We start from the raw sequence: 14,808 nt of genomic DNA, 5'->3' as shown, positions 1-14,808 counted from the left end.
AATGGTGTGCCCTCTAGTGGCTCCAAACATGTATTAAAAGTAGAATCCTGAAAATATAACATTAAGCGTGGGAAAATTGAAAACTATGTATTTCTCCAAGAGTGTGTTTTTTTTATCTCTTTTCTATATATTTTGATTACATTCAGCACAGTTATAAATTATACTGTTTGCAAAGCAGAATGTTCTATTTGTTTCTAAACATCTGCTCTGGTTTGTTTTTTCCAGGGAGGAAGAGACAGCCGATCATCTTCTCCTATGGCCAGGCGCTGAAGCTACCAACCATCTACCAAAAAGTGATATAGCCTGCCTTGTAACCTGAAGTGCCATAAGCAATAACACTACTACTATTCATAACACTGATAAACATATAAACAATCTGTCACTTAGAGCCAATGAGCTGTGACCGCAGATAATAATTTGTGTCACCAGTACCAGATAAATAAAAAAATGATAAATAGGAAGATGGAGAACATGGTGATGGACCCTGCTGTCTACATTCTAATATAATAATAATCATAAAACAAAGTCATTTCTACCCATGAACCAAAAAGATGTCATAACATTGCAGTGACCACTATAAGGTTCAATGTGTTGCCTGGCCAGACAACATGGAATACCAACCAACAGATAATTATTAAGCAATATTTATCTCTCTTGAGGAATTTATCAGTTTGCTTCTTGCTGCTTTGGATTGATTTTTAGGTGCATATCATGATTTTATTTTCAGTAACATCCATTCTCTCTCACATGCATGTTTTTCTTTCATACTAGGTAGAGACAGCAGTTGGAGATGGTTGCAGGGTTAAATGGCAATTTTCTGCATGTGAAAATGGGAAATGGTGTGCTCATAGATTTCTTTTAAGATACAAGGCATGGGAAACTTGATCTTGAAGCTCTGTCCTTGCCGTAATATGGGAGGAGAGAAACAGTGAGAGAGACTGGGTATTTTAGGACGTTCGGAGCTATCCTGAGTACTGGATACACACATGGAGCTTACTGCTTACACTTGGTGCTTGTCACAACTCAGGCTAAATCTATAGTCTAGAAACAAACAAGCAAGGCGAGTAAAGAGCAAGCGATTCAGTAACCTTCTGAAACTGCTATAGTGTTGCCTTGCAGAAATATATTCCAACTAACTATCATAGTTACATTGAGACATTTAACCAACTACTTTAAACGACAACATCTCTATAGCGAGGGCACTGATAAACAATGGTGCACCAAACAGCTCTTCTGAATTGCACTGTTTTATTTTCTCTTAATGAAGTAAAATTGTACATTATATTTAGCTTTATTTAATGGGGTTTTCTTTATTTTTACAGCCTTTTTTTAATTAAAAACTTGCATATTTCAGAAATACCAAGGTACCAATGTTACCATTAAACCTGAGCTTGTTAATAAGTGCCTTAGTTGAAGTCACAACTTTTTAATATGTGATGGAATTATATACTAATGGAGTGCAATGAATCATGGGAGCTTAAAAACACAATAATGTGTAAGGTTTGTGAAAAAGATAGGCATTGTAGCCCAGAGCTCTCATTGCCATCATAGTCCCGTTGTTTTCTCTATGTAGGTTTACCCGGCAAAAGTAGTGAACATTATTCATTTTATGGTGTCTTTAAAGATATTGAAATAAAGTAATCATATTAGAAATCAAATGTGTGCATATTGTCTTTACTTTGATTTATGGTGTTAGCAATAGAAGGACAACCTACCTGACTTCTTTCATGAATAACCTTTCTCTTCTCAGCTGTGAAAGGGTAATAAACACCAATCTAGAATTGTAAGGAGTCAATGACATGTAAAATGACTTAATGAAAAAGAACACATGGTAGATGACTTCTGTAGAATGTGCTCTATTTTGGGTGCCTCTCTATCAATAAAGAACAACTATACATATGAACATTTTAAATACAAGAAAACATAGGTAAAACAATGGGTGCAAGGCGGGGGAAATGTGGGGCAGTGTCTATCCTCTATGCATTCTCACAATGATTCTCACTCCAGCTCCTATAAACAAGGCTTTTCTTTTCCATCCTTGCAACACTTGTAGGTCCCAAGCAAAACACATCAATGCTTGCTGGGAAAAGAGATGTCATAAAAGTTTACAGTTGCCCTCTGTTCCATTTGTGTGAACTTTGATCTTTAAAAAATGGGATAGGAAGAATGGTACTTTTGCTCCCAGATGGGTCCATTAGCTGCTCTATCTTCACCAATTCCCCAGGGGGTCATAGTAGATAATTCCAAGTGGAAGATGAATCCGTGCAATTTCACATCAAGCCCTTCATGGCAGTTTTAAGATCATCTTCTTTGCCTTGACACAAAGTTACAGCTTCTCAGAAGACATGCTCTATAATAAAGTTACAGAGAAATCAATTTACCAGTTAAAACAATTTTTGGTTTTTCAACAAAAGTAGAGAATGTGTGAAGCGATCATCTAATTGAGGATTTTTTGCATCACTGGAATAGATAAATATGAAACAACTCATTAGGCAAATGTGTGCAAATGTTACTTGAAACTATGCAGATCACTGCAGGAAATTATATAATGGTATAGGACCAATGCTTATGGTAACATGTAGGTTGACATTGTTCACCTCCCTGAAATGCTTAGCTGTCGTGTTAATCCAATGGTTGCCATGGCCGAGTCATTGACCTTTAGCAGCTGAAGAGCTCCTGTTTTTCACATTTCTTCCAGGACAATGATTTAGAGAGTGATTAACTTGGTGGAACAGCCTAACAGAGATATTATATGGTTGCAGCCGTGTATTTTTTTTTACTAATTTACTACCAGATATAGAGCTATACCAACTGCACTGTGTGTTCCTCAAGGTCTTAAAGACATTTTTGCCTGGAATTCAGCTACAAACATGAATGTAGGCAAACAGATAAATGCACTCTTTAACTGTCTTACCCACCTCCATTTTGTTTAACCATTTTTGTGGTTCAGACAGCACAGCTATGGCTCATAAAACGCTACAGATTACTTTAGCCAATAAGTAAAGATGGCATGACTGCACACTGATGAGGTCATCTCTAAACTTTTCTCTCCTGTCTACATTGTTAGACCAACAATGCTATGCAAAGCAATAGAGCACTGATTGGCTCAAAGTTCCTTGTTTTTTGCAGTCTGCATCTTGATGTATAATACAAAAAAATCAGGTACTAAAATTAGGTGTACCTAATAGGACATTTACATTTTTTAATATACATTTTCCTAAGCTACCCTCTTTCCGCCACCCCTCTGCTAACTTATCTTAGTTTCAAAACCACAGCCCTAATATACATCCTAATCAAGCCTATTGGGTTGCACAGCCAGAGCTGAGTATATACTATAATTGAATAGCCCATTAAGGAAGACCCAAGTGAACTGGAACTTAGGGAGGTAGCTGTGGGTGGTGTAGGGGTTAGTGCAATTTAGCTTACAGGACTGATAATGGCTTAGCAAATATAAAAGTGTAAAAGTTTTTTTATTATTTTTTTTATAGCCGCCTGAAGTTCAACCCAATGGAACACAATGGGGCCGCTGTTGACACTGAGACAAAACTCTGGTCCACAATGCAGACAAACATTAAAGATGTATGTTTAAACCTAGAATAGTTTTACTTTAAAATAAAATTAAATTGAATACAGTCCTGGTCATATTTTGCTCCCGGCTCACTATTCCTGTACCAGAGCAGAAACTACACCATACAATGCATCCTGTCAGTTTTAGAGGGGCTGCTAACATTCTTTGTAACCCAAAATCTCAGCAATGAAAAGTTCCAGAGAAATGGAATTCATGTGACAGATAGTGAAGGAAGGTTCTTACTTTGTCATCTTCAGGTCCCTATATGTCCCTGTTCTTGAGAAATTAGGGTTCACAGAAGGTAAGTGGCCATGTGTGATAGGGTAGCACGACATAATAGGTATAGTTTTTCATATCTGGTGATGGTGCCATGATGATTAAATGTTAGGGGGAATTTGCTATGAGTCCTGCACTTGCAGTCACATTTTCCTTTATAGAGAGTAAAGTGATAGCTAAGTGTGAAAGTTAAACATTATCTGATGGATATTGTTTTTTATTGAGGAGACAAAAGGCATTTCCTATTGGCTCCCACATTTCCAGTTGCCAACATCCCTTGAGGGTCACAGAAGATAAGTGGTCAGTTATGTGTAACAAGCACCTCTGCAGTACTGAGCATCTTCCCCTAGGCAAGGTATGAGGAAAGGGTAACTGCACCGCAACCCCACCACCAGTATAAACGCAGTCTTGAAATTTTGTGAATGACCAAGTATATATTTATGGCACCAAAGCACAGAGTGAATTGACAGTACCCTAATGCTTATTGCCATGGAGGTGGCCCCTGGGGGTCCTCAACATGCAAACTCAATTTGGGCAACCTTGTCTTGAAATAGCCTCCCTTAATGTGAAAATTTCTCTGATTGTTATTCGGAATTTATGCTTGTGACCCCATATCTGGCAACTTCTTAGGCTTAGGGGGCCGAAATATGGTTTAGTCCCTTGTGTACCCTGAAAATATCACATTTATATGATAATCAGTGTAGGAGATAAGAAGTTTTGGTAACGGCCACATACACAGCTCTCATGCTGCTGCTGGGATTATCTCACAGTACAAGGTGGGTGGGGAGCAGTCACAGCTAATTGCCAGGTCTATAGTACTTGCCCACTGTCTCCCTCTCCTGGCAGCACAATCATATAAATGAACATAGGAGATGCGCATGCCCCATCCCCTACAAGACAGCGAGCAGAGGGCTTGATCTGGCAGCTACTCAGGCTGGATGTGGGCCGTAGGTTGGGCACCCTTGGTATGGAATATAGGAAAATCATAACCACACCCATTGCTAGATTCGCTCCCTAAAACAGACAATGGAAAAATTAATATACCATTTTTACAAACATATTATTGCTCCAAAGGTGCAAAGTCATTGAATCTGACCAGATATAACTACAGAAAAAAACCTTTTATGTTCTAGAAGAAAATGAGACCAATAAGATGAAAAGAAAATGTTCCTGCCACAGAAACCAGACAGAGACCGATACAGGATGTACTTGTAGAAAGTAAACAAAAAGTCGAAGACACTTAGAGTAATGAAAACTGGATCCATATATATATAGAAATGCTTACTCTTATTATGAAGGGGACAATTGAATGGAGTACAAGGTAAAAGCAATAAAAACGACAACTGACAGGGGGAAGTGGATCACACAGTGTATGAGAAAACACAGCAAATGGCAAATGACAGGGCTATGTGTAGAACATGCTCATAGGCGAAACAGGAGGATAATGATGCATCAGATTATAAATGCAAATGGAACAGAACTGAGTAATCAAGATAATTTATCATTTTAAAACTGGAATACATGACACATCATTATGGTATTTACTGATTAGCTATGGAAAATCCCTAAATGTACACACAAAGGCCTGATTTAATAAAGCTCTCCAAGGCTGGAGAAAATACACTTTAATCAGTGAACCTGGGTGATCCAGCAAACTTGAAATGGATCTGGTCCAGAATTGAAATAAAATTTGCTAACAAATTAGAGAACTTTAATAAATCAGGCCCAATGAAGTATGGTTTTACCTGGAAGAAATCTAATAACTGCTGCAGTTATAAATAGTTCATATGCTGGTTTCAATACTTTTTAAATTACTAACCTGGAGTATGAAAGTCAGAAATCATCATTCGAGTTCTGGATTAGTGACTTTGAGTGACTAGAGCCAGACTAGTGACTATAGCCAGTTTGTCAGTATGTCAACCAGGAGACCCAAATTTTCAGGATGAGAATAAAGTAGGTGAAGCTTCCATATCTGACATTGAACCGTGATGGGGCTAATCTAACAGAGAAACTCCCAGAGAGACTTGCAGTTTTATTTGCAGCAAAAGATGGCTCTAAAACTTTTTGACAAGAGAGGGAAAGGGGTTAAGGTGAATACATATGCACACATATGATTTCTATTGTTTTTTGTATTATTATTGTTTGTGTCACAAAAAAAAATATTTTGCACCTTCAAATTTCATGTTGCAGAAATTGTACTAACCCCAAAAACTCGATTTTAAATTCCACGTTGTAATGCTACAAACAAGACAAATCCTGAGCGCAACCTGAGGCAAATATTATAATGATATAACATTATTCATTGTATCAATAAGAAATATATGGTTCAATAAATAAAGATTCTATATAAATTTATAGATGTGTACCTTCCAAAAGTTATCTTTTCTGAGACCACCAAATAGACTCAGCTTGAAATATACTATGCATAAATTTCAGCTTAAAACTTGTAGGATACAGCAAACAAGAAATTGAAAAGCCTGAATAAACACAACTATAGACATCTCACAACAGCTAGTGTGATGGATGAAAAGAAAAGCACGGGGATGTGACTAAATTGTTGGCAGCTTTCAGTGTTACATTTGGAATTTCAGTACAAAAAAGTTATCAGATCAAAAAAAACAAACAATCTCTGGTGTGCCTAACATTTCATCTCTTATTTCCCAAGAATATGGCAAGGCTCTTGTTCAAAGAAAAGGAAATATTACTTACAGTAGAGTTTAATCAGTTCTAGACTTCTGCTACTCATAAAATGTCAAAGAACTGAAGTTCAATCTGCCAATGCTTTGTCTTCCCTGGTCCTTCCCCTAATCCAAATTTTAATAAAATTACTAAATAAAACCTGTTTTCACATTCAGTTATGTCATCAGAAAGTATCTACATTACAGACAGATCATGGCTGGAAGAAGTTTGCTGTATATAGCTCCCTGAATATAGCTCACCTTTTTATTACTGAACAAAAATATATAACAAAATTAAAATGATTGCTTAGGAAATTTCTAGATGACGCTTTTTTTTTTATTAATCTACACTCAGAACCGTATAACAACAAAGTGAAAACATATATTTAGACAAATCAGTAAATTTGTTAAAAAGTAAAATCTGAAATATCACATTTACATAAGTATTCAGATCGTTTGCAATAATACTTTCTGCTGAGATGTTTCTGCACCTTTAATGAAGTCCACCTCTGGTACATTACATTATTTGGACAAAAGAAGTTTGGCACAGCCAGTACTCTTCCGAGTGCTGGTCACAATCCAAGGAGAGGCGAGAGAGGTGACCAAGAACCCAATGATCACCCTGACTGAGCTCCAGAGATCCTTTGTTGAGGTGGGACTAAGTTCAAGAAGGACAACCATAACTGCAGTTGTTCTGGGCTTTATGGCAAAGTGGCTATACAGAGGCCTCTTCTCAGTGCAAAACACATGAAAAGCTACTGAAGGACTCTTAGACTTTGAGGAACAAGATTCTCTTGATGAAGACTTTGATGAAACCAAGACTGAACTGTTTGGCCTTGCCTTGATCCTGGAGGAAAACAGGCACCACTCATCACCTGCCCAATATCATCCCAACAGTAAAGCATTCTGTTGGCAGCACCATGCCGTCAGGGTGTTATTAAGCAGCAGGGACTGGGAAACTGGTCTAGATTGGGGAAAAGCTGAACGGAGCAAAGTACATTGAGATATACTTTCCAAAGTGCTTAAGACTAAGCAGAAAATACACCTTCCAACATGACAATGACCCAAAACATACAGCGAAAAAAAAACACAGGAGTGGTTGGGGACAACTCTCTAAATATCCTAGAAATGGCTGTCCATCGATTGTCCCCATCCAACCTAACTAAGCTTGAGAGGATTTGCAAGGAAGATGGCAGGAAAATCCCCCAGTTAAGGTGGGCAAAGCTTATTGCATCCTACCCAAAAAGACTCAAGGCTGTAACTGCTGCCAAAGGTGCTTCAACTACATATGAAGTAAAGTTCTGAATACTGCACAGGATCACAGGGTTGGATCCTTGATGGAAGGTACATTTCTCCTATATATGGGCGCTGGCCCTTTTAGACTAGGGTGTCAGGAAAGGAGTTTGGGATTATTTTTATGTTAAGCAACTATGTTGCTGTGTTTTATTCCTAGTTGTCACAGGACCCGGACTCTGGACTGAAGGGGAAGGATTGGGTGGGCCTCTTCAGTCCATCTAAGTACACACCTAGCAGGAAGGTAGGAATCCATTAAGGGCTCAAGTGTGCAAGAGGGAAAGGGAAATGCAGGAAGTTGCCTGCAAACAAGCTTGTGGGGAATCAAGTACAGAAGTGGTGTTGCTGTTGATGCTAACTTGACTTCATTGGCTTATGGACCTTGGAAACCACACGCTGGGGATTGGACCCTCACGAGAGACTTGTATTGGACTCATGCTTATCGTGGTGACGTTCTGATGGACTATGGACATTTACACCACTAGGCTGAAGTAAGCCATTTTCTCTATTGTTTTTACCTTCCTGAGTTGCTGAAAAAAAGCTGTTTTTTAGATTATTCCAATAAAGACTTGTGTTGTTACACCCTTTTGGTGAAATACATGCTGGCTGTAGTCTGAGCTAATTCCCAGACTATACAATACCTAAAAACTTACACAATTGTCTAAAATTCTGTTTTCACTTGATGGGGTACTAATTGTAGATTACTGAGAACAAAAATTGAATAAAAGAATTTAAAGGATTGTAGAATCGGAATGCAACAGAACTGAAAAAATTCAACATGCTTTCTGAAGTCACTGTACGTCCCATAATCCCCAATCTATATTGGACCCCGACTATAACTGTATCCATATTTATTGAGCTAAATCTGCTAGATGTACAGCATGAACAATTACCCTATGACAAGTTTGAAAAGCTATAGCCTAGCATTGCATAATACTCCATTAACTAGGCCTTAGAATTACACAGATGTAAGGTTTGGATTCCAGATGGCTCTGTATTAAATGCAACACACATTTCACCTTTGAATTCTTTTCTAGTCGACTGTAAATCAATCAGAGTCATGTGGTGGCAGTAACAAATTAAACCAAATCCGCCAGGTGCAAACACATCTCTCACTTTATGCTAATATTGTCTTATCCTGAAAATTCCATCTGGACTATCAAACTATGTTTCTGTTTTTTCCACAGAACTTCCCTTATGATTGATAAGTCACAAGGGTGCAACTGTGTGCACTAGCAAATGATTTCAAGTTGTCAGCTCTATTAATGTTTTCAGTTTAATAATGACAAAGCTTCTGGAAGAGATGATTTAACGTTATCCAAGGTTTATGACAGTTTACAATTCTGTTAGCTATAATAGAACCAGGCTGAATTTGAGGCAAGCAGCAGAATGAGCAGATACAATGCGTATGATAGAGTGTTTTAGTCGCCAAATGATTTGTATTTCCTACCAGTTACAAGGCCATGCCAGAAAACACAGCAAGAGTAGTTACTTGATTTTTCTTTACTGTGGTTAAACAGTACAGCATGGCAACCTACCTGTTCCTACCTGTGAATGGATACATTGCTCTGCGCTCTTCTTCTGCATGTTTCTTGGCAGTACCTGTGCATGAAGATTGTTGCTACTCCCTCTCCAAGTGCTTTAATACAGGGATCAAAAGAAGTACTATAAAGATACATTTTCAACAGCTTTAAAATGTTAGCATAGTTTACCCACATTAAAGAGAATGATATGGGAAAGCATGCAACCAGCAGAATTCAGTAAGAGAGTCAACTTCATGGGACCAGTCATAAGCCCATGTATATTACAGCTTATTCTAATTCCCCCTAGACTAAAAAAGCATTTAACCCAGCCAGCTGCACTGACTAAAGTGGAGAAAATCTTGATGTAAGTAGAATGTACTTATCAGTAAAGAAATACCAGAGAAATGTTGGGTAAACTAGATGACCCCAATGTGAAACATTGGCAAAGTAAGACATTCATGTATGTAATCTTCCTATAGATCTAATTTATGAAGTGCTGTAGACTAAAATAGCCACTGGCTGAACAAAACAGGATTATGCAGAACTGGAAGATGAGTTTAGCCATTTATACCTAGTTCCTGCAAAATGGTAAATCATAAATGTCCACAAGATCATACATAACCGATCGTGTGGCTGCCATTGCCAACCTTCAGCTTTCAGGCTGGCATGTTCACTTTTTGTTTTGGTGACAACTCAAAGTTTTCAAATTCTTCATCTATCCCAGTGACAATGGTCACCAGGAAATGCAGAGAGCAATGGGAATATGTTTGATTGTTTATAGAAAATACCAACAGTCTAACCAGGATTAGGTAAATCAACCGAAACTTTACAGACTATTTTTTTTTTTCTCAAATAAAAGTTTGTTTACGTTTCTAACTTTCTTATCAGATTTTGTATCATCCTGATTATTTAATTAAAAGTCAATGTTCCCTTGTACATATAAAAATCCAATAGCCAGAACAAACACAGTTCAGGGGAATACCACACAGAGAAAAACATTACTTCATATATGGATTCTCAATCTTTACTAATCTTGGATGAGCGGGATGATGCAAACTGTTATAGAAAAACACAGTTTGCAGCATCTTTCTTATGATTACCCTGTGTTAACCACCTAACTAGAGATCTGAAAGGACAGAGAATTTCAGACTCCAATATTATTTCTGCAGCCCCACTCTGAGGGAAGCCCTATGGTCCCTTTTTACAGTTTTTGGCAAGAACAGAGGAGAAATATGCTGCAAATCAGCCGTGTTCCCAATCATTTTACATTGTACTTTAGATGAAAGCTGAACACTGGAAGCAAAAAAAATATATATAATATTCAATAGCCAAAAAAAATCCATTTTGTGTGCATCAAATGTTTTTAAATCCAGAACTTTCCTCAATCAAGTGAATGTGTTATCACCACGTTGCTGCAAATAGAATACACAGATAGAAGAAACGGGGGACCCAGAAGATCCATCCTAGTGTTTGTCTACAGTAAAGTACAGGGTGCTGGATAAAAGACCAGTAAGGTAGAAAAAAAAATTCTAATTCATCCTTAATGTTAAAAGGAATTTCTTGTCTCAATAGCAGTCAGAATAATTAAATGTATTAATCCTTCTACAAATGAATCCAGCAGATAACATGTTCGGTAATATAGCCATCCAATGCATATTTACATGTTTTTGATCTGCACCCATTCTCATCTTCTTTGGCAGGGAAATACAAAGTCACCCCCTACAGACAGAACCTGTTAGAAGATACACACACATTTATAATAATGTACTCACATTTTGGGAGTGTACTGTACAAAGGAATATAACAGAGACATATTTAAAAAAATCTGTTTAATATACATTAAGTTCAATATTTTACAAACACGATGTTTAAGTCACAAGCTGCTTTATATTTACAGTAGAAAGTTATGTCAGGAAATGTAATCATGAGGATCAGAAAAAAGTGTGTTTCATATTGATAGGCAGATAGAACTTATAGCATATACTACTAATAGGCAGAAGTCTCCTATGTGAAAAGTTAACTTTCTGTGGCTTAACTGCAATGGTAACCTAATAATAGCTATCCAAGTGCAAGCTGTGTTACGTTAAAAAAAGCTAAGCAATAGAGTCCTCACAACTACTCAACATTGAAAATTAAAAATTAGCTTATCAACACAAACTTAAGGCAGATCTCCACCATCTAAATATAAAAGGAAGGGACTGCCTAATTTATTGCTTGAATAGAAAACCTCCTAAGGAGCAGCAGCCATATTCAAAATCAGAAAAAGTGCAAATGTTCACAGCTTATGAAAGTAAAAATCAAACAGAAGCAAGTACTTTATGACAATAAAACAAACTATTTTACACAATTTACAGAAAGCTGCTGATATAGAAGTTACAGATTTACAAAAAATAACTTGATCCATTTTTTTTAGTTATATACAAGCATATACAAAGAGAATATGTGCATCAAAATAGAAACAAAATATTTTTAGCATGAAATCAATACAGTGAAATAATATAGAAACCACCTATAATGTGTTCCTCTCATGTGTTTTATTAGACCATGTTTATTAAAGCAGTACCAATACCATATCACCTTACTGGAGTCAAATCATTTAAAGATTTCTTTTTTTTTTTTTTTTAAGATTTGAATAAAATGAGGTAAGATTAGAACCCCAGTCAGGTTTAAGTACTATCTGTGGCATTGCTAGAGAAATTTCACTGAAGATGTGTCCCAAGTGAACAAAAAACTATAATTTTTTTTTGAAAGCCATCTGTAAACAATTCAAGGTAAATGCAAAGCTCCTGAATATAGTAAGGTCATAAAAATATGCTTGTTTGGTCAAATATTATATAGGCAGGAAAATATGTTTTTAAAGCTGGGTGGGGGCTACTTGGCATTACAATTTAGCTCATTTGCATCCCAGTGCTTCTATCTACAGGTTTTTGTCCAAAATCAATTGGTACAATCACCTACACAGCATATACTCAACATTTTACTCAAAAATTTGGTATACAGGAAAAACATTTTAAGAAGTAGTACACAAATTTCAAATATAACAAGAAATACTATGCATCTCTTTGCTCATTCCCTAGGTTGAGAGGATAGCTATGTAGGAGCCCCCTATTAAAGAGGGCTTCCATATTTCACAAATCTCCACAACCATTTGGGCTCACAACCATCAATGAGGCACTTGTCCCTTTACTATGGGGTCTGCTACTGTAAAGTGGAATGAAACCGTTTATACTTCCCTTTCTGTTGCGGGGCACCATCATCTTCTACTACCTTCTCTTCCTTATTGAAATCTTCGGCTATTTTGATTGATTGGGCCGGAACGATGCAAACTCCCAAGCAGTTTACTCAAGCATATAGGAATGCTTTTTGCAGAAGGGGCATTGCCTGTCTTTTTCTGCTATAAAGCCCTGTCTGATCACAAATTGTGGAAGTGGAACTTTAGTTCCCCTTTAAGCGAAAACATGGGGCGTGGTATGTACAGGGAGAAGGGCAAATGATTGCACCCTCCGTCAGATTTTCTAGCCACCCATATTACATGCCTGGAGAAGGCCGGGATTGGAATAGTAGGGGAAAAGGTTTATATTTTTTACTTGGGACTTCTTTCCATAGGTGCTCTTAACACCATCACCCTGATTGTAACCATATGATGTCTGGGGGCTTTGCAATTAATATAGATTTTAGATTTTTTGTAGCCATAGATGTCAATTAAAAATAAAAGTCATTTGACAAACTTTGATCGAATTTTGGCATAACTGCTCATCTCTTTTCATATATGAGCTACAATGGAATGCACAGCAAGCTTTATACTAGTAATTGAACATGTCACTATGTGAAGGTTTGTAATTTTGTTTTGGAATTTTCTCTACAGTTACTATGACTTTGTAAAACATAAAATTACATTCCTAATTTTATTTTTTAACCACTCAATTATTACATGTAAACTACTTTTTAAATTTTTAACTTTTAACAGACTGCAGAAGCAACAAAGTAAACAGTGCTTGACAGTCATGTGGCCTTGCAGTAAATAAGCAATGAAGGAGGAATAAAAGTCACAGCTGGAATGTTTCAACATTTGCTTAATACTTGATGGATGGATTCTGCAGGAGACAAGAAGCTGTATACACAGACACAGTTTGAAATGAACTGCAAAAAGCCAACAAATTTGATTTTACTATATTACTTGCAAAATTAGCATTTAAATGTAGATTTCAAATGTATCAAAATGTGTTTTTTCTATATGGACTCATCCCAGATTTGGCATTTTTAACAAAGCAGAAAACTTTTAAATTGACTTGGAAAGCTTAATTTTCAAACTATTACTATGTAGATATACTTCAAATATGTGAAAAGACAGCAGAACAAAGATTAAGGGGAACCCAAAAGAAATATCAATATGCCCTTCACCTCACTTTTAAATAAATGAAAAGCATACCTAATGTAAACTGTATAGAGACTAAAGAAAAGAAAAAATAAAGGTTTTTTTTCCTAGGTTGTCAAAAAAATAACTTAAAACATTGCTTATCTGTGAAATATTGCTTTCATGGTAACAAGACTTCACATCTTGTAAAAAAAATAAAAAGAAGTGACTTGCACTTTGTAGCAAAAAAAACTGCTGGTACAGCCAAAATAGAAATGTTAAACTTAAGACTTATAACACAGTTATAAGTGGTCATAAACAACTTCAAGTTTCTATCAAGTACTCATACACTAATTTACAATAAAATGGACCAGCCACTTAAAAAAAAAAAAACTATCATGTTACCCTAGGGAGACAAAATATAACAAGCATTTATATAAGTTCTTGTAACATAATGTTCTATCAGTGGCGTTGCATATAAAGTCAGAATTTTGTATAACAATGTATTTACATTTGTGTGTGTAAACTTGAATCTACATGTACATGCAGCTGTAAATCACTTCATTCAATCAGCATGTACCTTGTGTGTGCATTGTATCTACCAGAACATCACAAAAGCTTAGGAATTAAAGGTCAGAAAGTGCAATTATCTTTACTTCATTATACTACATGAAATAATTGCATCCCCGACTCTTGTTTTGCATCCAGATGAGGCTCTGGACTTCAAGAGTCACTGAAATATCAACAATGTGATCTCTGTAAGAGCAAATTATATTATCAGAAGTACCTGAGTATAAATAGAAATTCAAACTGTAGTACACGCTGGTCAGCATTTCAAACACATAGCACCAAAATAATATTTACATTGCCAACATTGTATGGTGGAATGACACTCCACCATGTAGAGAAGTCTGAACTTAATGTTTGACTGTTTAATATATGTTTATGTGTTTTACACAGTTCTGGTCATCGGAAAACATTGGTTATACCACACTGCCATTCTCCTGATGTTTCCTGAACAACTTCTTCCAAATCAAGAGTTTGGGTGATGTCTTCCCCCCCTTCGTCTTCCTCCTGGTGCATTGAAACTTCTTCAATAAGATCTGTAATGCGATA

At 36.6% G+C, this 14,808-nt stretch overlaps 2 protein-coding genes across 13 annotated transcripts in view; one reads left to right on the top strand and one right to left on the bottom strand.

Moving 5' to 3' along the window:
* MBP (myelin basic protein) overlaps positions 1 to 1,658 on the top strand; it is a 107,601-nt gene extending 105,943 nt beyond the window's left edge. For all 7 annotated transcript variants that reach the window (XM_072411543.1, XM_072411542.1, XM_072411537.1 and 4 more), the window contains one exon: positions 226 to 1,658. In XM_072411543.1, coding sequence (XP_072267644.1) covers positions 226 to 270 — 45 coding nt within the window. In that variant the 3' untranslated portion in view covers positions 271 to 1,658. The remainder of the gene's footprint in view (positions 1 to 225) is intronic.
* A 9,494-nt stretch (positions 1,659 to 11,152) lies between these two features.
* Positions 11,153 to 14,808, bottom strand: part of ZNF236 (zinc finger protein 236) — an 81,310-nt gene continuing 77,654 nt past the window's right edge. For all 6 annotated transcript variants that reach the window (XM_072411535.1, XM_072411534.1, XM_072411531.1 and 3 more), the window contains one exon: positions 11,153 to 14,795. In XM_072411535.1, coding sequence (XP_072267636.1) covers positions 14,659 to 14,795 — 137 coding nt within the window. In that variant the 3' untranslated portion in view covers positions 11,153 to 14,658. The remainder of the gene's footprint in view (positions 14,796 to 14,808) is intronic.

Source organism: Pyxicephalus adspersus, chromosome 5 (genome assembly GCF_032062135.1).
Source record: "Pyxicephalus adspersus chromosome 5, UCB_Pads_2.0, whole genome shotgun sequence".
NCBI classification, from domain to species: domain Eukaryota; kingdom Metazoa; phylum Chordata; class Amphibia; order Anura; family Pyxicephalidae; genus Pyxicephalus; species Pyxicephalus adspersus.
Note: the sequence above shows the minus strand (reverse complement) of the source record. Positions and strands in the feature narration are given on the sequence as shown.